Source organism: Notolepis coatsorum (assembly GCF_963971535.1).
Source record: "Notolepis coatsorum genome assembly, chromosome: 1".
Classification (NCBI taxonomy): Eukaryota; Metazoa; Chordata; class Actinopteri; order Aulopiformes; family Paralepididae; genus Notolepis; species Notolepis coatsorum.
This window is the reverse complement of record NC_140165.1, coordinates 3,740,139-3,767,638: the sequence shown is the minus strand read 5'-3', so window position 1 is coordinate 3,767,638 and position 27,500 is coordinate 3,740,139. Positions and strand designations below refer to the sequence as shown.

The following is a 27,500-nucleotide window of genomic DNA, read 5'->3' as shown; positions in this document are numbered from 1 at the left end:
ATGTCGGTGCATTGAGTCAAAAGCCCCAATGTGAGCACAGCGGTGGCGCTATTATTAACCCTTTCACTAACTACACCGCCAAAGGGTTAATAACCCTATCGCCGCGACAATACAGTTAACCATCTGTAGTGTGGTAGCGAAAGGGTTAACCGTCTGTAGTGTGGTAGTGAAAGGGTTTTTAACACATCTGCGTTAGAATGCACACCATGCACCGAATAGCAGGAATACCTGGCCATTAAAGGACCACCTCGACGTGTTCAACGTTTAACGCCTTCATTTCTATTTTCCTCTCCGACCTTCAAGGTCAGTGAGACACTCTTAGGTCATTCACTTTCACCGACGGCTTCTTCAGCCCAGTGAGGTTCTGGGGGACATTTTCCTGTGTTTACAGGACCTTTTCCTGTGTTTACAGGACCTTTTCCTGTGTTTTCAGGACCTTTTCCTGTGTTTACAGGACCTTTTCCTGTGTTTTCAGGACCTTTTCCTGTGTTTTCAGGACCTTTTCCTGTGTTTACAGGACCTTTTGTCAGTATTTACAGGACATTTCTTGTGTTTATGGGACATTTCCCTGTGTTTACAGGGTAATTTCATGTAAACCCTTCTCGGTGAAGCTAGAACTGGGACCAAGGTTATTATAGTTACAAGGACAGATTACTTTTCTACAGTGTATGTATTTTTAATGTTTAACAGTGCGTTGTCGATAGTTTTGCCTTTGTCCCGAAGTTGGGAAACAAATTATCTTGATGAGACGGTGTCACATGTCAACAACAACAACAGAAAGAAATGAAATATTTAGGATATTTATATGATGTTGCTGCACGACACAGGTTTAAATATTTAAATACTGTATAGTGTTTACATTTTGAAATACTGTACTGTGGTTACATTTTTGAAATACTGTACTGTGGTTAAATATTTATATACTGTATAGTGTTTACATTTTTAAATACTGTACTGTGGTTAAATATTTAAATACTGTATAGTGTTTACATTTTTAAATACTGTACTGTGGTTACATTTTTGAAATACTGTACTGTGGTTAAATATTTATATACTGTATAGTGTTTACATTTTTAAATACTGTACTGTGGTTAAATATTTAAATACTGTATAGTGTTTACATTTTTAAATACTGTACTGTGGTTACATTTTTGAAATACTGTACTGTGGTTAAATATTTATATACTGTATAGTGTTTACATTTTTAAATACTGTACTGTGGTTAAATATTTAAATACTGTATAGTGTTTACATTTTTAAATACTGTACTGTGGTTACATTTTGAAATACTGTACTGTGGTTAAATATTTATATACTGTATAGTGTTTACATTTTTAAATACTGTACTGTGTTTGAATGTTTAAATACTGTACTGCATTTCAATGTTTGAAATACTGTCCTGCGTTTAAATGTACAGTAATGGTATTGCATCCTCTTCACAACGCAGTATTCCAATCCAATCCAATCCACTTTATTTATAAAGCACATTTAAAAACAACAATGTTGACCAAAGTGCTGTACAAGTTCCACAACATAAGATAAAAACATTAAAAAAAAAATAGAATAAAAGCACGCAATGCAGTATTGTGTGTGGGTCGGTTGATAATGCGTTGGACAATGTCCTTCCACCGTGTCGTAGAGGACAGTCGTTCAGCTTAGCTATGAAGTCATAAAGACTATTGTCTGGTTGACATATTAATGATTATTACGCTAAACCGCAACTCAAAGTCCTACTGCCGTCTTCTTAACCCTTATTGCACCGGGAGGTTGACTCACAACATTCTTCTCTGGCCTGGGGGAGGGAGGGAGGGAGTGAGGGAGGGAGGGAGGAAGTGAGGGAGTGAGCACTTATGAAGTCTCCAGTTCCTCACTGAGTTATGCAATCTTGAGCCACATAATCTCCTCCTACAACATGTTATTAGATTAGATTATATTAGATTCACAAATGGTACGTAAACAGGAATTCTATCATTCCTGTTTTTACGGTTATTGACTGTTCTCGGGTGTATATAAAGCCACCTAGACTAGAGGCTCTGATTTCTTCTTGCAATAATGAGGTGTACTGAAACCCCGGCCGTCACTCCCACTAAGCAGGAGTTATGAGTAAAGTTCGCTGTTCCAACCGCCACTGAATCTTAAATGAGGAGGAAACAGTGATGTCTTCTGGGTAGAAAAGAGGTGGGGTTTTCTGAATTTGCCTCTAATGGTAGCAGTGGGAACACATGGTCTGTACTATGTAGATCGGAACTACCCCCTCTAGCTGTGCAGAGAGGAACTACCTTAGCTTCCTGTGTAGATCGGAACTACCCCCTCTAGCTGTGCAGAGAGGAACTACCCTAGCTTCCTGTGTAGATAGGAACTACCCCCTCTAGCTGTGCAGAGAGGAACTACCCCACTTTAATCTCTTATCTATCTCTACACTACAGTATGATCAGTAGCATTGTTAGCTTCTCCCTCAACAGTATTATGTAGAGTCTAGTCTTGTTCTCTCCAGTAACACGTTAATTATTATCACCGCCGCATGCCGCTGCGGTGAACTATAGACATCAAAGTCCAACCCGAGGACACGGGACAATATCGCCACGGCAACCATATTATTATGTGCTGGAGTGACTTGTTTAAATGTGATTAAAAAGGGGATTCATCTGTGGGTTTGGGACTTGCCAGTGGAAAGCTAGCTTGGAGTGCGAAGGGACACATTATGGCATCCACACTCTGGTACACGGGTACATACATGGTACACACACGGTACACACATTTTGATTGCACCTATGATAAGCCAGGCTGAGGAGGAGATTGACAATCATAAGGACATTGATTTGATTGTTTTGATGTAAATATGGGGTACATTTCAGCGCCGTACCACAGTGGAGCACGCTATTCACTTTGCTACCATCTTTGCTAGCAGCTGTTGGCTCAAAAACACCTCTCCCAGAGGTTTTTTCATTTGTGCTAAGCTAGGCTATCTCGCAGCCGGATAGCTTTTCCACTGAACGCACAGAGAGGAAACTGGTATCCATCTTCTTGTCTCTCTCTCTGGAGAAGACGGTATAAGCACCATGATGTCGGCGTGTTCCTCTAAAGGAAAACTCCAACATTTTGGGAAATTAGCTTACCGTCTTCACCAGAGAGAGAGACAACAAGATAGATACCAGTTTCCTCTCTGTGCGTTCAGTAGAAAGCTGTCTGGCTGCACGTTAGCCTAGCTTAGCACAATGAATGGAAGCGGACATGACCGGGTAGCCTAGGCATGGTCCAACTAACACCTCCCCCCGAAGGCTACCCGGTCATGTCCGCTGAGGAAACTGGTATCTATCTTCTTGTCTCTCTCTGGAGAAGACGGTAAGCTAATTTCCCAAAATGTTGGAGTGTTCCTTTAAGTGGAGTAGCTAGTAGTTTGGTAAACTGTGGTTTGTAGTTCGATAACGCTGCCCCCTGAGACCAGAGTAAATGAGACGTGATCCACCAAGCAAACTCCCTCGGCACACTTCCTCAGATGCTGTATCGACTCGTGTCGCCATCCCATAATAAGCTGCTGTGACAAACTGTTAACACTCGCCAGAGAGTGGTTTCCATAGTCTCTCTCTCTCTGCGGGAAAATATGCATTATTTAAATCCTACCGGCGTTTTTTTTATTGAACCTTTGAACTGTGGCACGCGGTGCGTCACAGGGAAGCCTGTAAGTCAGGAAGTCACAATGCGCCGGTAGCTTTTCCATGGCGTCTGTTTATTCTCAGGGAGAGACACCCTTCTTACAGTGTCAAACACCTCATCACCTGTTTGATCGCCTGCAGCCACACTTCATATTTGCATCTTCTCTCTCTCTCTCTCTCTCTCTCTCTCTCTCTCTCTCTCTCTCTCTCCCTTTCTCTCTCTCCCTTTCTTTCTTTCTTTCTTTCTTTCTTTCTTTCTTTCTTTCTTTCTTTCTTTCTTTCTTTCTTTCTTTCTTTCTTTCTTTCTTTCTTTCTCTCTCTCGCTCTCTCTTTTTCTTTCTTTCTCTCTTTCTTTCTCTCTCTTTCTCCCTTTCTCTCCCTTTCTCTCTGTCTCTTTCTCTCGTATGCCTCTTTCTTTCTTTCTTTCTTTCTTTCTTTCTTTCTTTCTTTCTTTCTTTCTTTCTTTCTTTCTTTCTTTCTTTCTTTCTTTCTTTCTTTCTTTCTTTCTTTCTTTCTTTCTTTCTTTCTTCTGTACAGTATTTCTCTCTCTCCTGCTCTCTCTCTCTCTCTCTCTCTCTCTCTCTCTCTCTCTCTCTCTCTCTCTCTCTCTCTCTCTCTCTCTCTCTCTCTCTCTCTCTCTCTATAGTTTCTACCAGCTGTTTGATAAACGCTTGTTTTTGAAGTACGTGTCTCGGTGTAAAGTGTCACGCTGGTTTGAAAACTCCCTCCAGAATGTCAGGTGCTGGAGAAGGACACTGTGAGCGCTCTCTGCTTCCCGGGAAATCTCCGTTTTCATACATCGGTGTCATTCTGACAAGTGTCTTCTACAAGAGGACGGTTTAGAGGGGTTCTCAAAGTGGGGTCAGTGGACCCCCAGAGGGTTCCGGGGGTTCCCATAGTGGGGTCCACCGGTTAGCTTAACCCTTTCACTACCCCACTAACAAAAGGGTTAACCCTTTCACTGCGACCCCCCCCCCAAAAGAAATCATGACACAACGAACTGTTTCACTTTTTTTTTAAACGTCTTGAAAACAACGTAAATGTAAAAACGAGTAGTTTTCCTGAAATCACCCAAATGATTTCCCCCCGCCTAAAATACCCTGAGATTAGCTCCATTACGACGCTAAGTCTCAATAGGAGAGGAGAAGAACACATTCTGGGAGTTTGTCATTTCTTGCAGTGCAGTGGCTGGAACCTGCGTGACTAATCTCACACCGTATGCCCACGCATGCAGATGTGATCCTTGACATGTGGTCGTCGTGGTTACATGATCTCCGCATTAAAAAATGAAAAAAATTAAGTCTCGTAAGCCAAAAGGAATCATGTCTATACATTTCAATTCGATATTTAACATTCTAAAGGATTTTTGTCTGTGCTGTGCGTAATCTCTCCAATCTGCTCCCCCCCCCCCCCCCCTCTCTCTCTCTCTCTCTCTCTCTCTTTCTCTCTCTCTCTCTCAGGATGATCACAAGTTGACGTTGGATGAGATTCACAGGAAATATGGAACAGACTTGAGCAGAGTGAGTACCTGTGTGTGTGTGTGTGTGTTATATGTGTGTGTGTGTGTTATATGTGTGTGTGTGGTGTACACGTTGTGATCTCAGCCCTTGATAATAAACCTAGAGGTCAAACCGCTCAAATACACACACCCACCCACACGCACGCACGCACACACACACACACACACACACACACACACATACCTGAGCTACACTATGACCTCTAGAGTCTAGACTAGACACTGTATGACTAACCTGTTTATGATGCAAGTAGTGGTCAACAACACAACACACACACACGCACGTACACGCACGGACGCACACACACACACACACATACACGTGCACATACACACACGCACACACACATGCACACACACACATACACATGCATGTGCACATACACGTGCACATACACACACACACACACACACACATAAATAGATATAACACACACACACACACATACACATGCACGTGCACATACACATGCACGTGCACATACACGTGCACATACACACACACACACACACGCACACACACATGCATGCACACATGCACGTGCACATACACGTGCACATACACACACACACACACACACACACACACACACACACACACATAAATAGATATATCACACACACACATTATTAACATTAAAATTTTTCCAAATTTTTCTTTCCTCTCTCTCTCTCTCTCTCTCTTTCCCTCTCTCTCTATTCCTCTCTCTCTCTCTCTCTCCTCAGGGCCTCTCGGCCGCCAGGGCGAAGGAGGTCCTGGATCGCGACGGCCCGAACACCCTCACCCCTCCCCCCACCACCCCAGAGTGGGTCAAGTTCTGTCGCCAGGTAAAAACACGACCTCATGTTCCCGATCTGAACCAAAGAGTCCCAGCTGTTCGGTGGTTTCTCCACGTTGAATGTTGATCCATATTTAATAGGGATGTTTGATATCGGCTTTTTTAACCGATATCCGATATACCGATATTGTCCAACTCTTAATTTCCGATACCGATATCAACCGATACCGATATATGCAGGGTTCCCCCCCCCCCCCCCCCTCCCCCAAAAAACACAACATTATGCATACTTTTCACAATAAATAAAATAAGAAGTTGTTCTTACTTGCTTGCCTGGGTAAATAAAGGTTAAATAAATGTAAAAAAATAAATTATTAAAAATAATTTTTTTTTTTTGAAAACCGATACCGATAATTTCCGATATTACATTTGAATGCCAATATCGGCCGATAGTATCGGTAGGCCAATAATATCGGACATCCCTAATATTGAATGTACTTCATGTTGTCTCCAGCTGTTCGGTGGCTTCTCCCTGCTGCTGTGGGTCGGCGCCGGCCTCTGCTTCCTGGCCTACTGCATCCAGGCCGCCTACGAAGACGAACCAGCCAAAGATAACGTAAGGAATTTTTTTTTTAACCCCACAGACATAGCTTAGCATGTTGGCATAACATCTTGAAATGTCGGACGGACATATCACACTCACGTTCGTTTTCGGTGATGGTGATTATTAATCTCCTGTTGATTTAACGAACATTTGATCTTTGACCTCCACAGTTGTACCTGGGAGTCGTTCTGTCCGTTGTGGTCATCGTCACCGGCTGCTTCGCCTACTACCAAGAGGCCAAGAGCTCCAAGATCATGGACTCCTTCAAGAACCTGGTTCCCCAGGTGAGATCTCCCTATCCTTACTTCTAGAACCTGGTTCCCCAGGTGAGTGTTCCCTATCCTTACTTCTAGAACCTGGTTCCTCAGGTGAGATCTCCCTATCCTTACTTCTAGAACCTGGTTCCCCAGGTGAGATCTCCCTATCCTTACTTCTAGAACCTGGTTCCTCAGGTGAGATCTCCCTATCCTTACTTCTAGAACCTGGTTCCCCAGGTGAGATCTCCCTATCCTTAGTTCTAGAACCTGGTTCCTCAGGTGAGATCTCCCTATCCTTACTTCTAGAACCTGGTTCCTCAGGTGAGATCTCCCTATCCTTAGTTCTAGAACCTGGTTCCTCAGGTGAGATCTCCCTATCCTTACTTCTAGAACCTGGTTCCTCAGGTGAGATCTCCCTATCCTTACTTCTAGAACCTGGTTCCCCAGGTGAGATCTCCCTATCCTTACTTCTAGAACCTGGTTCCTCAGGTGAGATCTCCCTATCCTTACTTCTAGAACCTGGTTCCCCAGGTGAGATCTCCCTATCCTTACTTCTAGAACCTGGTTCCTCAGGTGAGATCTCCCTATCCTTACTTCTAGAACCTGGTTCCCCAGGTGAGATCTCCCTATCCTTACTTCTAGAACCTGGTTCCCCAGGTGAGATCTCCCTATCCTTACTTCTAGAACCTGGTTCCTCAGGTGAGATCTCCCTATCCTTACTTCTAGAACCTGGTTCCCCAGGTGAGATCTCCCTATCCTTAGTTCTAGAACCTGGTTCCTCAGGTGAGATCTCCCTATCCTTACTTCTAGAACCTGGTTCCTCAGGTGAGATCTCCCTATCCTTAGTTCTAGAACCTGGTTCCTCAGGTGAGATCTCCCTATCCTTACTTCTAGAACCTGGTTCCTCAGGTGAGATCTCCCTATCCTTACTTCTAGAACCTGGTTCCTCAGGTGAGATCTCCCTATCCTTACTTCTAGAACCTGGTTCCCCAGGTGAGATCTCCCTATCCTTACTTCTAGAACCTGTTCCTCAGGTGAGTGTTCCCTATCCTTACTTCTAGAACCTGGTTCCCCAGGTGAGTGTTCCCTATCCTTACTTCTAGAACCTGGTTCCCCAGGTGAGATCTCCCTATCCTTACTTCTAGAACCTGGTTCCCCAGGTGACATCTCCCTATCCTTACTTCTAGAACCTGGTTCCCCAGGTGAGATCTCCCTATCCTTACTTCTAGAACCTGGTTCCCCAGGTGACATCTCCCTATCCTTACTTCTAGAACCTGGTTCCCCAGGTGACATCTCCCTATCTCTGTTTCCCCCGTGGTCTTATGTTCCTTTTGTTTCTTTGTTTTTCTCTGTTTCTCTGCCTACTGTCAGCGACTTCGGGTTCCTGAGAAGCGCTTTACAAATAAAATTAATTATTATTATTATTATTATTATTATTAATATTATTATTATTATTATTATTATTATTATTATTATTATTATTTTTATCCACTTTTTCTCCCATTTTCTATATTTTTCTCCCATCCCAATTTCGTATCATCCAATTCAACCCTCCCCTGTCACGAACGCTGTTTCTTGCCTCCCACAAGCCGGCTGCAATGTGGACTAAGTCATACATAGCACAAGTCCCCTCCGGTACTCGAGGTAACAGCCGTCGCATCTTTTCACCTGCGCGGCTCGATCTTTCAGCGTCGGGGGTCTGGGCTTTGGAGGGCACGCCGCCCCCGTCGCTTCTTGATTCTACTGCGCAGGCGCACCAACCGACCTGTAGGAGTCGCTGTCCACAACGCCCGATCCCCACCCTTCAGTTTCCCTCCCCGTAATACTGCCAATGTGTATTACTGTGGACGACCAGCTAAACTGAAAGCAATGTGGAGAGCGGGGCTCGAACAGGAGGCATCCTGTTCGAGCCTAGTCTCCAGCATTCGTTGCGAGCGCCTTGCCCACTGCGCCACGTAGCCGCCCTTATTATTATTATTATTATTATTATGAACCCTGTGTCCTCATCTCCTACTTGAGAACAAACACCTTCAGCCATACGAACCCTGTGTCTTCATCTCCTACTTGAGAACAAACACCTTCAGCCATACGAACCCTGTGTCTCCCTGTGTCTCCCGTGTCTCCCAGCAAGCCCTGGTGATCCGAGATGGAGAGAAGAAGTGCATCAACGCTCAGGAGGTGGTGGTGGGAGACCTGGTGGAGGTGAAAGGTGGAGACAGGATCCCTGCTGACCTGCGTATCGTCCAGGCCACCGGCTGCAAGGTGCGTACCTCCAGGACATTTTCAGCCTCTCCTGTAGACATGTCTTAGTGTTGGTCTGTTTGCAGGGGTGTAAAGTACTTGAGTAATTGTACTTTGTTACAATACTTAATTACTGTTTTTGTGGAATTTGTACTTTACTCGAGTGTTATTAGGTTTGTATACTTGTGCTTTTTACTCAATTACATTTCAGAGGGAAAAAAACACACTTTTTACTCCTTACATTTAAAACGCAGGCCTACAAAGTACAAAGTACAAATATCGCAGGTCCAACTATTTTAATTAGTATATTTGTTTCTCCGGCCGAACTAACGTTAACCTTATTAATCCTGCGGCCGCGTTTTATTTAAAAACAGCCAATCAAATCCCCATCAATGGAAAATGAACCCGCCCATACCCATGCTGATTGGTCCTTGTGCAAGACTAGAAAGCGGGGATCTTTGATGAAACACCTGCTATCAGAAGAATAGACAGTCAGAAAAAAAAGTTTTACTTTTACTTTTTATTAAGTACATTTAAAAGTAGAAACTTTTTTTTACTTTTACTCAAGTGTGTTTTTAGCCAGATACTCTGACTTTTACTTGAGTACGATTTTGAGACGGTACCCATACTTTCACTTAAGTGTAATTTCTGGGTACTTTTCACACCCCTGTCTGTTTGAGACTTTTAGCCCTAAAAGTAAAGTATTACCGTTAAGTATTTATTGTCCGTCTTTAATGTTTCATGCATACTTCCTTCTCCTGTGTCTCTCAGGTGGACAACTCGTCTCTGACTGGCGAGTCCGAGCCTCAGAGCAGAACTCCAGACTTCTCCAGCGACAACCCCCTGGAGACCAAGAACATCGCCTTCTTCTCCACCAACTGTGTCGAAGGTAAACATCTAACCAGGCTTTACCAAGAATGACATTAAAACCGGGACCTTCTTCCTGAATAAAATACTGCCACATTGGTAATTGTCATGTATAACCATGGTAACACTTTTGTCATTTTTACAAATCCAATTATGGAAATACAATGATACTTTTTGAAAATACTATCATGTGTTTTTGGAAATACTATGCTACCTTTTTTTGTAAGGGAATAAATAATGTAATCTTTACGATATCTAAATATGTGAGAGCACATGTGGGCAAACAACACTTCCAGTTGCTGGGCTGGCTCCCTCTGGAAGCCAGGTCCGTGCAACATCAGCTCAATATAGTTCACAACATTTATAATAATAGGCCCCCCACGACCTGTGTATTCCAAGGTTCAAAACAAATATGGGCAAATGTTCATTTAAATTCTGGGGAGCCACAAATTTGAATTTGCTCATTAGTAGCCGACACAATTTTAGGAAAAAAGTCAAATCATGGCTCCTCGACAATGTCAAAAACTAGATTTTAAAATACCGGTACATGCAAATGTTGTCTGATACATTGTTGTCTGTGGCTACGTTTGTACTGCATTTAAAATGTTCATGTCTATGTAGTTTGTCAAATTGTTATTTATGGTCATGTTTTGTATCGCTTGTCTGTCTGAGACCAAGGACCACAATGGAAATAAGTCTTGACTTTTTTTGTGTAACATCCTTGACGTTTTTCTGGAATCTTGTATTTTTTTTAAAATGTCAAATCAAATCAAATCAATATATTATTTTTGTCAAAGTCTTTGTGACATCTAAATATATAGTTTTTTTTGTGATATCTACAGTAAATTATATTATTTGGCCCAGTTCCTCTGTGATTTCAGTATCATGGATGTGTTATTTTGTCGACCAGGCGCGGCCAAAGGCATCGTCATCAACACCGGAGACCGCACCGTCATTGGTCGCATCGCCACTCTGGCCTCCAGCCTGGACGGTGGTAAGACTCCGATCGCCAAGGAGATCGAGCACTTCATCCACATCATCACCGGCGTGGCCGTCTTCCTGGGAGTCTCCTTCTCCGTCCTCTCTCTCATCCTTGGGTATGGCTGGCTGGAGGCCGTCATCTTCCTCATCGGTATCATCGTGGCCAATGTGCCCGAGGGTCTGCTCGCCACTGTCACCGTGAGTACTGCTGTTTTACTCACGTTTGAGTAGGGATGTCCGATATTAACATTAAAATGTAATATCAGAAATGAACGGTATTGGTTTAATTTTTTTTATATATATATCTTTTTTTTACATTTATTTAACCTTTATTTACCCAGGCAAGCAAGTAAGAACTAATTCTGATTTTATTTATTGTCAAAAGTATGCATAATGTTGTGTTAAGAGATATGTAATGTTAATTACCTGAAATTATTCAGTTTTGGGGGGGGGGGGGGGGGGGGGGGGACCCCGCATATATCGGTATCGGTTGATATCGGTATCGGAAATTAAGAGTTGGACAATATCGGTATATCGGATATTGGTAAAAAAAAAAGCCAATATCGAACATCCCTAGTTTTGAGTTATTTAAACGGCCCCTGTGCTTGATTTCCCCTTGAAGTTTCGCCTTTACTAGCTTCAAAGATAATGAACAACAAGTGGATCTGTTGAGCCTAGCATGTGTATGACTTAAGTCGATGACGTTTTGTGATGCTAGTTTCATTACATCAATACAACCTTTTTACTGTTTTTCCTGTGGAACTCGTGTGATGTCTTGGAAACTCAACCTTCATCAGAATGCTATGTTTTAGTGAGCAAATCCTGGCCATTGCTGAATGCATTACTGTGCCTATTCTGGTATCAATGTAGACAGACCCGTGATGGTTAATGATCCAATCTTTGATCAAACATGAATAGACAGAAGCTAACCAGTAGCTAACCAGTGGCTAACCAGTGGCTAACCTCGTTCCCAGTTTTATCTCCTCCGTGAGATAAAGCCTGGTAAAGCACTACGGCCGAAAGTGTGTATGGAGTAGAATTTCCGGTGTATGTACTTCCCCTGGAAGCTGCCTCCGAACCTACCAAACTTTTCCCGAATCCTGTGTAGGCAAACAAGCTAGAACGTCGCGGTCATGTAGTAAATTCTCCAGGCAAAGTCGCTGCAGTGGCTTAAACGAGAAAATATTGTGCACTTCACACGTTTCTATAATTGTTTTGTCGAAACCGGAAAGCCTGTACTTCCTGTACTTCCGTTTCACACTTTAGGAGGCATGTCTTTACCAGCCTAACCAGTGGCTAATCAGTGGCTAACCAGTAGCTCACCAGTGGCTAACCAGAAGCTAACCAGTAGCTAACCAGTGGCTAACCAGTGGCTGTCCATCCTCAGGTGTGTCTGACGCTGACCGCCAAGCGTATGGCCAAGAAGAACTGTCTGGTGAAGAACCTGGAGGCCGTGGAGACCCTGGGCTCCACCTCCACCATCTGCTCCGACAAGACGGGCACCCTGACCCAGAACAGGATGACCGTGGCCCACATGTGGTTCGACAACCAGATCCACGAGGCCGACACCACGGAGAACCAGAGCGGGACCTCGTTCGACAGGAGCTCCGCCACCTGGGCCTCGCTGGCCAGAGTCGCCGGGCTCTGCAACCGCGCCGTCTTCCTGGCAGAGCAGTCTACGGTTCCCATCCTGAAGGTATAGTCGTCACAGTCTTCCTCACAATGACAATAATCTAATTAACAAACACTATTATCTTCGCTCTAATTCCCCCGTGGACAATAACACAAAAGGTTTTGAATAATTGAACAGCACGATAGGATATTGATAGCCTTGGCGTGTATGGAAGCTTTTAAACGTAACACCATCTCTCTCAGAATGTGTTCTACGGCAATTATGATGCCAAGAGCTGTAGATTAATGGTGTCATGACATACGGGGGTTCACCTTACTTCATTCAGGGGACTAATTATGTTAACAGGCAACATAACTTTTCAGTAGAATGTCACCAGGGTCATGTGGGAAGCAACCCTGATTAATTCTGTCGTGAGACAACAGGCCATCGTGCCAAACAAAGGCTCGAATTTACCACGGCTTACTTCTAGGAATTGTTTTTCCGCTTGTACATTTTCTTTAGCTGTCAATGTGTAGCTTACTAGAGGGGTTCCCAAACTTTTCAGGCCGCGACCCAAAAATAACGGGGTCAGAGAGCCGCGACCCCCACTATTATAGGAGGTAAAAAAAAATTAAAATACATTTTTAAATGGAAATGTATGGTTGAAACATGCACACGTTCAAACGCACACACACTAATAAGCATTGGCGGCTCGCGACCCTCCTGTGGGTCGCGACCCCGACTTTGGGAACCCCTGTACTAGATGTCATACCCAGGTCAATTCATGATTCAGTTGATAACCTTTTATGTTTTTGGGGGTTTGACCGATTTTGCCATTGAATAACCCGACATTAAGTGGGTCCTTCAAAACAGGCAAACAAACAACCAAGTAACATTTCAGACCAACAGAATGACACATACTGTACAGCTAAGTAACATTTCATGCAGACAGAATAACACACAGATCCAAGCAACATTTCAAATAGTAACAAAGTAACAAATTACAGATGTAAATGTAACTGTGTATTTTACGTGTGTTGTAAATTATGGGTGTAAATGTAACTGTGTATTTTACGTGTATTGTAAATTCCAGGTGTAAATGTGTGTATTTTACGTGTTGTTGTAAATTATGGGTGTAAATGTAACTGCGTATTTTACGTGTATTGTAGATTCCAGGTGTAAATGTGTGTATTTTACGTGTGTTGTAAATTATGGGTGTGAATGTAATTGTGTATTTTACGTGTATTGTAGATTCCAGGTGTAAATGTGTGTATTTTACTGTGTGCACAGAGAACCGTGGCCGGTGACGCCTCAGAGTCTGCGCTGCTGAAGTGTATCGAGCTGTGCTGTGGATCAGTCAAAGAAATGAGGGAGAAATACAGCAAGGTCGCTGAGATCCCCTTCAACTCTACCAACAAGTACCAGGTAAGCATGCTGATGGCGCTAGCACCCTTTGGTTTATATTAAGAATGCTGATGGCGCTAGCACCCTTTGGTTTATATTAGGAATGCTGATGGCGCTAGCACCCTTTGGTTTATATTAAGAATGCTGATGGCGCTAGCACCCTTCGGTTTATATTAAGAATGCTGATGGCGCTAGCACCCTTTGGTTTATATTAAGAATGCTAATAGCGCTAGCACCCTTTGGTTTATATTAGGAATGCTAACCATGCTAGCACCCTTTTGTTTATATTAAGAATGCTAACCATGCTATACCGCACCTTAACCCTGACCTGACCATGACCCTAACCCTAACCCTAGTACCCAGTACAGCAGGCGATATTTCATTTAATTCATTCATTTTGTGACAGCTGTCCATCCATCGCAACGACACGCCAGGAGAGTCCAAGCACCTGCTGGTGATGAAGGGAGCTCCTGAGAGGATCCTGGACCGCTGCTCCACCATCTTGATCCAGGGCAAAGAGCAACCGCTGGACGGCGAGATGAAGGACGCCTTCCAGAACTCCTATGAGGAGCTGGGAGGGCTGGGAGAGAGAGTACTGGGTAAAGAAAGAAAGAAAGATAGATAGATAGATAGATAGATAGATAGATAGATAGATAGATAGATAGATAGATAGATAGATAGATAGATAGATAGATAGATCGATAGATCGATAGATAGATAGATAGATAGATAGATAGATAGATAGATAGATAGATAGATAGATTGATTGATTGATTGATTTCGGGTCCTCTCACTACGACCTATCGGTTTTCCGTCTATTTGACAGGGCTGACGGGCTCAAGAGGTAGAGAGGTTGTCTCGTAATCGGAAGGTTCCTGGTTAAATTTCACCTCTTCCCAACAGTGTGGACTGAGAGACTGAGAGACAGAGACTAGGAGACTGAGACTTAGAGATGGAGATACAGAGAGACAGAGAGACAGCCACCTAATGGTCAAATAAATCCTCTAAGAGACTGAGAAACTGAGAGACTGCCACCTAATGGTCAAATAAATCCACAGAGAGACTGAGATACTGCCACCTAATGGTCAAATGCAAGATATTGGCTGATGTGGGTAACAGTGAATTAAATGTGTGATCACCAGGCCCTTAACCAACAACAGATTGCAATAGCACACATTTAACCATTAGATGGCAGTGTCTCTGTGGATTTATGTGGGGTGTTTAGCATCAGAATACTTTTACTAGTTTTATTTATACCACAATAAATGGTAAATGGTGCTTTTATCCAAATCGCTTTACAATTTGTTCCTCACATTTGACCGATTCACTGCAAGGTGCCAAGTTAGCGGTTTAAGTGTCTTGCTCAAGGACACTTCGACACGCTGCCCGGGAGGAGCTGGGAATCGAACCGGGAACCTGCAGATGACCACACGACTGCTCTACCTCCCGAGCCACTCTCACCCAGTGACATTGCTTGTGTAACATTGCATTACTATCAAGCTGTCTTGATAAGATTTCATTGAAGAGAAAGTGAATCAGTATTACACATTTATTTTTGTCAATTTCTGTTGGGTCCAGGTTTCTGCCACGTCAACCTCCCAGACGACCAGTTCGCAGAGGGCTTTGCCTTTGACGCGGAGGAGGTGAACTTCCCCACGGAGAACCTGTGTTTCGTCGGCTTGATGTCCATGATCGATCCTCCCCGTGCCGCCGTGCCAGACGCCGTGGGCAAATGCAGGAGTGCTGGAATCAAGGTCTGCCTCTCTACTCCGTTAGAACTCATTGGTTGTATAGAATACATGGGAATCAAGGTCAATCTTTCTACTCATTTAAAGCTCATGGGTGGGCGGCTACGTGGCGTAGTGGGCAAGGCGCTCACCACGAATGCGGAGACGCTGGGATCGCCTGTTCGATCCCAGCGCTCCACATTGCTTTCAGTTTAGCTGGTCGTCCGTACTAATACACATTGGCCGTATTAGGGGGTGGGAAACTGATGGGTGGGGATCGGGCGTTGTGGACAGCGACTCCTACAGGTCGGTTGGTGCGCCTGCGCAGTAGAATCAGGAAGTGTCGGGGGCAGCGTGAGCCTCCCACGCGTTACTCCTCGCCACTGAGAGATCGAGCTGCGCAGGTGAAAAGATGCGACTGCTGTTACCTCAAGTACCGGAGGGGACTTGTGCTATGTATGACTTAGTCCACATTGCAGCCGGCTTGTGGGAGGCAAGAAACAGCGTTCGTGACAGGGGAGGGTTGAATTGGATGATACGAAAATATAGAAAATGGGAGAAAAAGTGGATCAAAAAAAAAAAAGCTCATGGGTTATATGGAATACATCGGCCTTTTCAAACTTATTAAAGGTGTTGTAAGTGGTATTTTTTTGTTTGTTAAAATAATAGCTCTACATTCCGACAACCATCACTGCTATAGAGTGTCCGGTCAGTAACGGGTCTCCCAGTCCCTCCGCTCTGCCGTAAACAGAAAATAAATTTTCTGGTATCCCATTCCCACTTTATCCAATCAGGAGAGAGAAATCTGCAAAGATGGTCTGGCAAATATAAGAAATAAAAACTAGTTTCAAGCCTAATGTGTAAACTAATCTACCAGTGCAGTAACCAAATCTGGCTTGGCAAGATTTCTTGAAATAAGTAGAAAAATATATATCTAGGGTTCTCTCTCCTGATTGGATAAAGTGACAAGAGATACCATAAAATGTATTTTCTGTTTACTGCAGAGCAGAGGGACTGGGAGACCCATGTTACTGACCACTCTGGTCACTCTGTATCAGTGACGGCTGTCGGAATGTAAAGCTACTTAATACTTAATAACAAACCTTTAACGTAAACATAATCAATGAACACAACCGTATTTCCCATTACAGTGGCTGCTAATATCAACAGCTGTTCAGCAGTTCCCCCAGCAACGGAATTCCACCGAGAAGGTCTATATGAATAATAGATAGTCTGACAATGATTTGTATGGTCTTGTCCCTCTTCTTGTTTCCTCTTAGGTCATCATGGTTACCGGTGATCATCCAATCACAGCCAAGGCCATCGCTAAAGGTGTGGGTATCATTTCCGAGGGCAACGAGACCGTCGAGGACATTGCTGCTCGTCTCAACATCCCAGTGTCTGAGGTCAACCCAAGGTTAGTGTCTGAGGTTAACCCAAGTGTCTGAGGTCAACCCAAGTGTTAGTGTCTGAGGTTAACCCAAGGTTAGTGTCTGAGGTTAACCCAAGTGTTAGTGTCTGAGGTTAACCCAAGTGTTAGTGTCTGAGGTTAACCCAAGTGTTAGTGTCTGAGGTTAACCCAAGTGTTAGTGTCTGAGGTTAACCCAAGTGTTAGTGTCTGAGGTTAACCCAAGGTTAGTGTCTGAGGTTAACCCAAGTGTTAGTGTCTGAGGTTAACCCAAGTGTTAGTGTCTGAGGTTAACCCAAGGTTAGTGTCTGAGGTTAACCCAAGTGTTAGTGTCTGAGGTTAACCCAAGGTTAGTGTCTGAGGTTAACCCAAGTGTTAGTGTCTGAGGTTAACCCAAGTGTCTGAGGTCAACCCAAGTGTTAGTGTCTGAGGTTAACCCAAGTGTTAGTGTCTGAGGTTAACCCAAGTGTTAGTGTCTGAGGTTAACCCAAGTGTTAGTGTCTGAGGTTAACCCAAGTGTTAGTGTCTGAGGTTAACCCAAGTGTTAGTGTCTGAGGTTAACCCAAGTGTTAGTGTCTGAGGTTAACCCAAGGTTAGTGTCTGAGGTTAACCCAAGTGTTAGTGTCTGAGGTTAACCCAAGTGTTAGTGTCTGAGGTTAACCCAAGGTTAGTGTCTGAGGTTAACCCAAGTGTTAGTGTCTGAGGTTAACCCAAGTGTCTGAGGTTAACCCAAATGTTAGTGTCTGAGGTTAACCCAAGTGTTAGTGTCTGAGGTTAACCCAAGGTTAGTGTCTGAGGTTAACCCAAGTGTCTGAGGTCAACCCAAGGTTAGTGTCTGAGGTTTAAGTTTAAGTTTATTTGGATCCCCATTAGCCACAGCAGTGCTGGGGCTATTCTTCCTGGGGTCCATAACACGTAAAATACAGTTACAGACTTATACACTCACAACATTCACATGTCATACAGACAATTAAAACAACAATAAAAACCCTAATCAAATTCATAATACAATACAACAATATATACGCCTTATGAATTCATAATACAATACAATAATACCTACTCATAATTAATTCATAATACAATACAGCATAATATACTATTTAGCTTTTACATACATTATCTATGTTCATATCAGCCAATTGTACACTCTTTTAATAATATATCCCTATCAGACACATGCCTTTTCATCTATTTATACCTATCTCTTTATCAGACACATACATTTTCATTTACGTACACACTATCTATTAGGGAATGTCAATTTCTTTGGTTGAAAATGTTGTTTTACCACGATTTTGAAACGACATTTACTATTCTCCTGCTTAACATGTCTGGGAAGAGAGTTCCATTCCTGCATACCACGGAACATGACAGTTCCGTGGACAGTTCCGTGGTAGAAACCCTGCATATATCGGTATCGGTTGATATCGGTATCGGAAATTAAGAGTTGGACAATATCGGTATATCGGTATCGGTAAAAAATATCGAACATCCCAGTGCCAGTGTACTTGTATAGAGAGACACAAGTTTATCAATACACCAGAATATATACACAAGATTGAAAGTGGACATACAACAACTTGCATTCGGACAGGATGACACACAGACCACATACAGACTATACATGTACACGAAATACTTCACGTTCTAGCTGTCCTGATTGCTCAACGATTGTCCAGGCTACATATACTGTATATGCTGTCTCTCCTAAACCACTGTGTGGCCTGGTGGCATCTGCCACATTATCATGCAGCGGTGTCTCTCTGACATCACAAATCAGCACATTTTCAGATGACTCAGTTCAGTGAGGGTGAATATTGTGAGAGGAGAATTGGAAGAATGCGCCAATATGAGAATTAGAGACATAGATCATATTAATATAAGTCCACATAGCTAGGAAACAATGCTAAACACTGAAAAAGGCCATTTATAAGATAGTTCCCCTTTAAATCCGACTGTTTGCTGACGACTGCGCCATTTTCATCTCCCCCACTAGGGACGCTAAGGCCTGCGTTGTCCACGGTGGAGACTTGAAGGAATACAGTGCGGAGCAGCTGGACGACACCCTGCGGTACCACACGGAGATCGTCTTCGCCAGAACATCGCCTCAACAGAAGCTCATTATCGTGGAGGGCTGCCAGAGGATGGTAACTATCAGCCTGTTCTATTTGGTTTCTTTGAACCCTTTCACGACTACGGCACGGTGGCACAGTGTGGTCAGCACTGCTGCCTCACAGCAAGAAGGTCCTGGGTTACTTTAACCAACGTTCTCATTTTCGTTCTGTTCGGACTCTGAAGACTGTCTTATCTTGCATTAGAACTGTACTAGCAACTGTCCAGGCGATTCGTATTTACTTCGCCGCCATCTTTATTTACGTAGATTATGAGCTGCGTTTCAACGAACCTTCATAGCTATGGTGGTTAATAAAAACCTGTAGTTAGGTTAACAATCTGAGTCAGGTAATCACAAGTCTAGTTACATTAAAACAATCCGAGTCAGATAATCGTGAGTCTGTAGTTACATTAAAACAATCCGAGTCAGATAATCGTGAGTCTGTAGTTACATTAGTGTGTTCTGGCGGTTTTGGTTCTTGAAGTAGCGTTCTTTTATAGTGAGGTTTTAACACTGAAGTGAATGGAGTGGACATGTCCACACCTGTACCTCTCATTGCTTCAAACTCAACTAATATGGCGGCAAAGTGAAAGAGCTGAGTTCCTTGTGGAGGTACAGAGGAGTTAGATATATGTGACACCTCTCTCTCTCTCTCTCTCTCTCTCTCTCTCTCTCTCTCTCTCTCTCTCTCTCTCTCTCAGGGGGCCATTGTGGCTGTGACAGGTGATGGTGTGAACGACTCTCCGGCTCTGAAGAAGGCTGACATCGGCATTGCCATGGGGATCGCTGGGTCTGACGTCTCCAAACAGGCTGCCGACATGATCCTGCTGGACGACAACTTCGCCTCCATTGTCACCGGGGTGGAAGAGGGTAGGTCTGAGAGAGGAAGAGGAGGGTAGGTCTGAGAGAGGAAGAGGAGGGTAGGTCTGAGAGAGGAAGAGGAGGGTAGGTCTGAGAGAGGAAGAGGAGGATAGGTCTGAGAGAGGAAGAGGAGGGTAGGTCTGAGAGAGGAAGAGGAGGGTAGGCCTGAGAGAGGAAGAGGAGGGTAGGTCTGAGAGGAAGAGGAGGGTAGGTCTGAGAGAGGAAGAGGAGGGTAGGTCTGAGAGAGGAAGAGGAGGGTAGGTCTGAGAGAGGAAGAGGAGGGTAGGTCTGAGAGAGGAAGAGGAGGGTAGGTGGGTAGGTCTGAGAGAGGAAGAGGAGGGTAGGTCTGAGAGAGGAAGAGGATATGTCTGAGAGGAAGAGGAGGGTAGGTCTGAGAGAGGAAGAGGAGGATAGGTCTGAGAGAGGAAGAGGAGGGTAGGTCTGAGAGAGGAAGAGGAGGGTAGGTCTGAGAGAGGAAGAGGAGGGTAGGTCTGAGAGGAAGAGGAGGGTAGGTCTGAGAGAGGATGAGGAGGGTAGGTCTGAGAGAGGAAGAGGAGGGTAGGTCTGAGAGAGGAAGAGGAGGATAGGTCTGAGAGAGGAATGAATGAATGAATGAATGAATGAATGAAAACTTTATTTAACAGATTGCAGAATGGGTACAATACAGTACGGCTCAATACACACAATTGTTAAGGGGATGCAGACCTGAGAAAGACGTTTGTCTTGTTTACATCAGGGTCCCCCATTTTCAATTCATAGTGACATTTATGACATACACAACATACATGACATTTATGGCATAGGGACATACATGACATACAGGTATTTAGTACTGTTACATTTGTGACATATACGATATGCAAATATACAGTACTGTTACCCATAGATCCTGACAGAGTATATACATATGATGGGGAGGGGACTGTACATTAGGAGGGGGTGGGTGGGTGGGAGAGAAATATACATACGGCGGGGAGGGAATATATACATGCGGTGGGGAGGAGACTGTCTATTAAGAGGTGGTGGGGGGGTTTGGACATTTACGGTGGCCAGTTTCGAATTGCAGCCTCCCGTAAGTATCTTTAAGAGCAGTTTTGAATGTGGGTAGGGATTCACATTCCTTTACAGCTTTGGGTAGGGCGTTCCACATTGATGTGGCATAATTGCGAAACGTGTTTAGTCCCTTGTTTGAGCCGAATCTGGGTTTAACATGATTTGTGGAGCTCCCTCTGGTGTTGTGGTCGTGATATTCACTGACCTTTGGGAAGTATTTTGACATGTACATGGGTACCTTAGTCGTATAGTGTATCTTGTAGACCAGGCCCATTGCAAGTTGCTGTACTCTGTCGTCTACTCTAAGCCATCCTAGGTTGTCAAAGTGGGCAGGGGTGAGGTGGGTTCTAGGGGTAAGGTCAAGTAGAAGTCTGACCAGTTTGTTTTGTGATGTTTGTAATCTTGTTTTTAGCGCCTTTGAGGTGCTTTGGTACCATGAGGTGCAAGCATAGTCGTAGTACCCTTGAATGAGTGCTCCTGCCAGAGTCTTCAGGGTATTCTTGTTTACCAGAGAGGAGATCCGGTACAAGAATCTAGTTCGTTGGTTGACTTTTTTTATTACCTTGGATGCCATTTTGTCACAGGAAGAGGAGGATAGGTCTGAGAGAGGAAGAGGAGGATAGGTCTGAGAGAGGAAGAGGAGGGTAGGTCTGAGAGAGGAAGAGGAGGGTAGGTCTGAGAGAGGAAGATGATGGTAGGTCTGAGATAGATGGGAAGAGAGGAAGAGGAGGGTAGGTCTGAGATACATAGGAAGATGGGGTGGGTCTGTGACAGAAAGGGGAGGGGAGGTCTGAGATACATAGGAAGAGAGGAAGAGGAGGGTAGGTCTGATATACATAGGAGGGGAGGAATAGGAGGTTTTAATGCCCTGATTGTAATGTATTAAATGTGTTTTCCTCCTAGGTCGTCTGATCTTTGACAACTTGAAGAAGTCCATCGCCTACACGCTAACCAGTAACATCCCAGAGATCTCACCCTTCCTCCTCTTCATCATCGCCAACATTCCTCTGCCCTTGGGAACTGTTACCATCCTCTGTATCGACCTGGGAACTGACATGGTGAGGATAGATCCATAGATAGATGGATAGACAGACACATTAACCATTCTACTTTCTACATCTGCTCATTTTAACTGTTAAAATCCCTCCCTCCCAGGTTCCAGCCATCTCCCTGGCTTATGAAGAAGCTGAGAGCGACATCATGAAGAGACAGCCCAGAAACCCCAAAACAGACAAACTGGTCAATGAGAGACTCATCAGTATAGCCTATGGACAGATTGGTAAGCCCCATTTAAATAGTTTACACTAAACCTAACCCATTCCTTCGATTACGATGAATGAACTCTCTTATGCTCCATCACATTGACGGACAACGTTTCCAGCCTGATGGCTCTTCAAGAATCAAGAGGTTTATTTGTCACATACATACCAGGGCATACAGTGAAATGCGGGTGGTCATGCCCGCATCGATTGTGCAATAATACAATAATGAAAGACATAGAAAAAAAACAGGTAAGACATAAGATGTGCATGATAAAAATAGACATGCAAAATTCCTGAGAAGGCACTGGTTCCTATGTACACTACTATACAATATACAATTTTAACTCCGTCATTATGTTATACTTAATATATCTAAACTATACTATACAAGAGCCACATCTGTTCTTTCCTTAAAGTGGCTTTATATTCCTCATTCCTTTAAAGCAGGGGTCTCAAACTCAATTTACCAGGGGGCCGCTGGAGGTAGAGTCTGGGTGAGGCTGGGCCGCATCAAATATTCCACAAAAAAAGGGTTTCAAGTATTCCAAAAATGTATTAATACATCAACAAACTACCCCTTTGCCTCATCATAAAACCTCAAAAACACCAGCAACTGAGCATTCTCAGTGGTGTCAGTGGACTCATCCACAGCTATGGAAATGCACTGTGCATTCTTTTTATTCTATCACAGCCAGTATTTCAGTTATTCTGGTTGCTGTGCGATCTGAGGATTTGCTTTTGTTTGCCTTCAAACATGGATCTCCATCACTTCAGTCATACATTATTTTATTATTTATGCATCAGAGAATGGCTTCTTGTGTTTAGCCAACACCCATGCCACTGAGTGAGCAGTGACACTTGGTTGCTTTTTATCGTTGTGACATAACTTTAACAATAATTCTGCTTGCAGCTTGATATGATGATTTCATTCCATTTATTTTTGTGGTTCTTAGTGCTGAAAGGTTGCATCAAAATAACTTTTGTTTCGTATTGGCGTTTCAAATTGCGTTTCAAATTGCCACTCTTCACAAGAGCAACCGTTTCTTGGCACATTGTGCTGGTTGGAGGGAGGATGAACGCATATTTTTCAGTCCATTCACCTTTGAATTGCAGCGATTTTCACTGTTGACTTTTATTTTACTGGCCATCTTTGAACATGCCATATTTTTCTACTAGCTGCCTGCTGGTAAAAATTATGCTACTCGCTACAGTACCTGCAGATTAGACTACCTGTAAATGCGCTGTCAACTCTCGCTCTGACTCCGACCCGTTGAAAGACAACACGCATTCCCGTGAAGACCCGCCCTACTCTGCTCTGATTCGCAGACTGTGGGTGGGGGGGGGATGCTGACGGGACGCTGAATATGATTGGACCAAAGCAGTAGACAGACACAGACAGTTGGAGCAGTGCAGAGGAGATAGCAGATAATTTCGAGGATACCTGCTATACGCACTGATGACAGGATATATTTCCTTCTACTTGGTATCACTCCGGAATCACGTTTCAACCACTAACGTTGCTGCCATGAGCCTTCGCTATGGTAGCCTACAAGTGATAAAACTAATAAAACGCCCAACGACTCGGCAACAAGTTGCGTGCGGGCCGCATTAACACTACACTTTGATGTCAAGTAGGGGGCCGCAAAATATCATCCAGCGGGCCGCAATTGGCCCGCGAGTTTGAGACCCCTGCTTTAAAGTGACTTTTCCATCGGGTCAAAGGTCATCAGATGGTCAAAACATAATTAACTCCCTTTTCACCGCAAGTAGAAACGGGATCGGCGGATGTTTAGAACCGGTTTAGGTTCAGTCTTTATTATTCCGCCGATTTCTGTCCGACTACTCCTCCCATAGCTTTCGCACCACATACAAGTGTAAGGTATCAAAACGACCGGATTGGTCCAACTCGAGTTGCTATTACTTTTTGGAAAGTTTCACCGCACCGTTTGGCTACAAATCGACTCTAAACGGGCAATTCTGGTCCATAGGAATGAATGGCGGAATGTTAATAACTAGAGTGTAGAAGCTGCATTTTTTGGTTTTACCATCACCTTTTGTAAATTGCGACAGTGGTCTCAATTTTGGACGTAGATATAAAACACCACGTCAAAACGATGCCACAACTGTGCCCTCGCTCACAAAAGAAAAATAAATGGAATTGGACATTTCGATCTCAACTTATGGCCATTTATTTGACAGTCATGCTCTCTGCACTCTAGCTTTGCGTCAGTTAGGATTTAAATCAATTAAGGCTTACAGGTGTACTGAGTTGATTGACACCTGCATGTGCATGAGACCTAAGGGAGGTGTCAATCAACTCAGTACTGACTTCTACATTCATTGGTGGATGTTAGCCATAACCATCTCTCTGTGTTCTCCTCCTCCAGGTATGATGCAGGCCACAGCAGGCTTCTTCACCTACTTTGTGATCCTGGCCGAGAACGGCTTCCTTCCCATGGACCTGCTGGGGCTCCGGGTCAAATGGGACGACAAGACCATGAACGATGTGGAAGACAGTTATGGACAACAATGGGTGAGTAGATAGATAGATAGATAGATAGATAGATAGATAGATAGATAGATCATCATCATCATCAACCTTTATTTATTCTCGAAAATACAATTGAGGTCATTTTCAATGTCGTCGAGACTTTACAGACATTTCAATGCACACATTTCTACAATATAACAATAATAAATATTAATAACTATCTACAGTACGTATATAGTACTCTTCACACATGGACCGCAGTCCAGAGTGCACCACAGCAATTAGTATGCAATGAACATAAAATCAGCACACAAATTGACAGAATAAAAAAAACAATGGATAAATTGCAGACATAAGAATAGGTATATAGATAGACAGACAGACAGATACATAGATACATAGATACATACATACATACATACATACATACATACATACATACATACATACATACATACATACATACATACATACATACATACATACATACATACATACATACATACATACATACATACATGTTAGGGTTCGGTGGAGGTGTGGACCCAAAATGCAGAACAGGACGAGGATAGAGAGACAGGCAGGACACGACGGGGTGTAGTTCAACGAAAAGGCTTTACTTGTCTTTCACAAGGCAGCAAACAGGTACACAGAGACAGGTTCACAGGATACAGGAAACAGGTCAACATTGATAACGAACCGGCAGGGGAGTAACAGGGAAGCACAGCATATATAGGGAGACTAATTAACAACGAGACACACATGGGCGAAGACACAAGCTGACAAACAAAGTGACACCGAATACATGACAGGACTGAATAACAATACATACAAATACAAGAGACAACACACTAGACCAGACCAGGAAACAGAGTGGGCAACATGAACAACATGACAGAGATTACATTGAACATTAAAGACATATTGATAATACAAACATGAATAGACACCAATAGTGGCAGTAGCGGGAGAAGTCCACTAGATGGCGGCACAGGCTTGGGGGTGGGAGCAGGATGAGAAGGGAGCTGTCCACGAGAGGCTGAGGGAAAGAGGGTGCCGGGAAGGGTCTCTGAATTGGCGGGGGACGTGGCCAGGCTGAACAGGCGGATTGTGACACATACATACATACATACATACATACATACATACATACATACATACATACATACATACATACATACATACATACATACATACATACATACATACATACATACATACATACATACATACATACATACATGCATGCATGCATGCATGCATGCATGCATGCATACATACATACATACATACATACATACATACATACATACATACATACATACATACATACATACATACATACATACATACATACATACATACATACAGTACATAGATACATACATACATACATAGATACATACATACATACATACATACATGCATACATACATAGATACTTAGATACTTAGATACATAGATACATACATACATACATAGATACATACATACGTAGATACATACATACATACATACATACATACATACATACATACATACATACAGTACATAGATACATACATACATACATAGATAGATACATACATACATACATACATACATACATACATACATACATACATGCATACATAGATACTTAGATACTTAGATACATAGATACATACATACATACATAGATACATACATACATACATACATACATGCATACATACATACATAGATACATACATAGATACATACATACGTAGATACATACATACATACATACATACATACAGTACATGCATACATACATACATGCATACATACATACATGCATGCATACATACATACATACATACATACATACATACATACATACATACATACATACATACATACATACATAGATACTTAGATACATAGATACATACATAGATACTTAGATATATAGATACTTAGATACATAGATACATAGATACATAGATACTTAGATACATATATACATAGATACTTAGATACATAGATACTTAGATACATAGATACTTAGATACATAGATACTTAGATACTTAGATACATATATACATACATAGATACTTAGATACATACATAGATACATAGATACATACATAGATACTTAGATACATAGATACATACATACATACATAGATACTTAGATACTTAGATACTTAGACACATAGATAATCTAACTGTCCTCTCTCTCCAACAGACATACGAACGCAGAAAGATCATAGAGTTCACGTGTCATACGGCCTTCTTCGCCAGCATCGTGGTCGTCCAGTGGGCCGATCTGATCATCTGTAAAACCAGGAGGAACTCAGTCCTGCAGCAGGGAATGAAGTATGGAGTCATCTGTGTTTTTATGTTTAGATGTGAAGCACGTCACACAACTTGGTCGATACTGAATGAATGAATGAAAAAGTTAATTTTTTAACATGTATTCTCCATATTCCTCCAAACAAATCACAGTATCTAGCTCCGTCAAACAGAACAATCATAATAAAAAAAATGAAATTATAAACAAAAAGTCAAGAGCAATGTAGTTAGTTAGTTAGTAATTGATCCCTAACCCCCTTACATTTACATTTGTTCTTCCATAAAGTTTATTAGATATAACATAATTTAGTATAATACAATGGAATATACTTTTACTTATAGTAC

General features: G+C 42.9%; 1 protein-coding gene across 1 annotated transcript in view; it reads left to right on the top strand.

Moving 5' to 3' along the window:
- The window catches only part of atp1a1a.4 (ATPase Na+/K+ transporting subunit alpha 1a, tandem duplicate 4), a 35,063-nt gene that overhangs the window by 2,728 nt on the left and 4,835 nt on the right, over positions 1–27,500 (top strand). The window contains exons 3-20 of the mRNA XM_084334606.1: positions 5,114–5,173; positions 5,899–6,000; positions 6,466–6,567; positions 6,726–6,839; positions 8,940–9,074; positions 9,825–9,942; positions 10,831–11,099; positions 12,289–12,597; positions 13,804–13,938; positions 14,324–14,516; positions 15,496–15,671; positions 16,925–17,061; positions 19,052–19,202; positions 19,870–20,038; positions 21,986–22,140; positions 22,238–22,361; positions 24,732–24,877; positions 27,049–27,179. Of these exons, the coding sequence (XP_084190732.1) occupies positions 5,114–5,173; positions 5,899–6,000; positions 6,466–6,567; positions 6,726–6,839; positions 8,940–9,074; positions 9,825–9,942; positions 10,831–11,099; positions 12,289–12,597; positions 13,804–13,938; positions 14,324–14,516; positions 15,496–15,671; positions 16,925–17,061; positions 19,052–19,202; positions 19,870–20,038; positions 21,986–22,140; positions 22,238–22,361; positions 24,732–24,877; positions 27,049–27,179 (2,726 nt within the window). The remainder of the gene's footprint in view (positions 1–5,113; positions 5,174–5,898; positions 6,001–6,465; positions 6,568–6,725; positions 6,840–8,939; positions 9,075–9,824; positions 9,943–10,830; positions 11,100–12,288; positions 12,598–13,803; positions 13,939–14,323; positions 14,517–15,495; positions 15,672–16,924; positions 17,062–19,051; positions 19,203–19,869; positions 20,039–21,985; positions 22,141–22,237; positions 22,362–24,731; positions 24,878–27,048; positions 27,180–27,500) is intronic.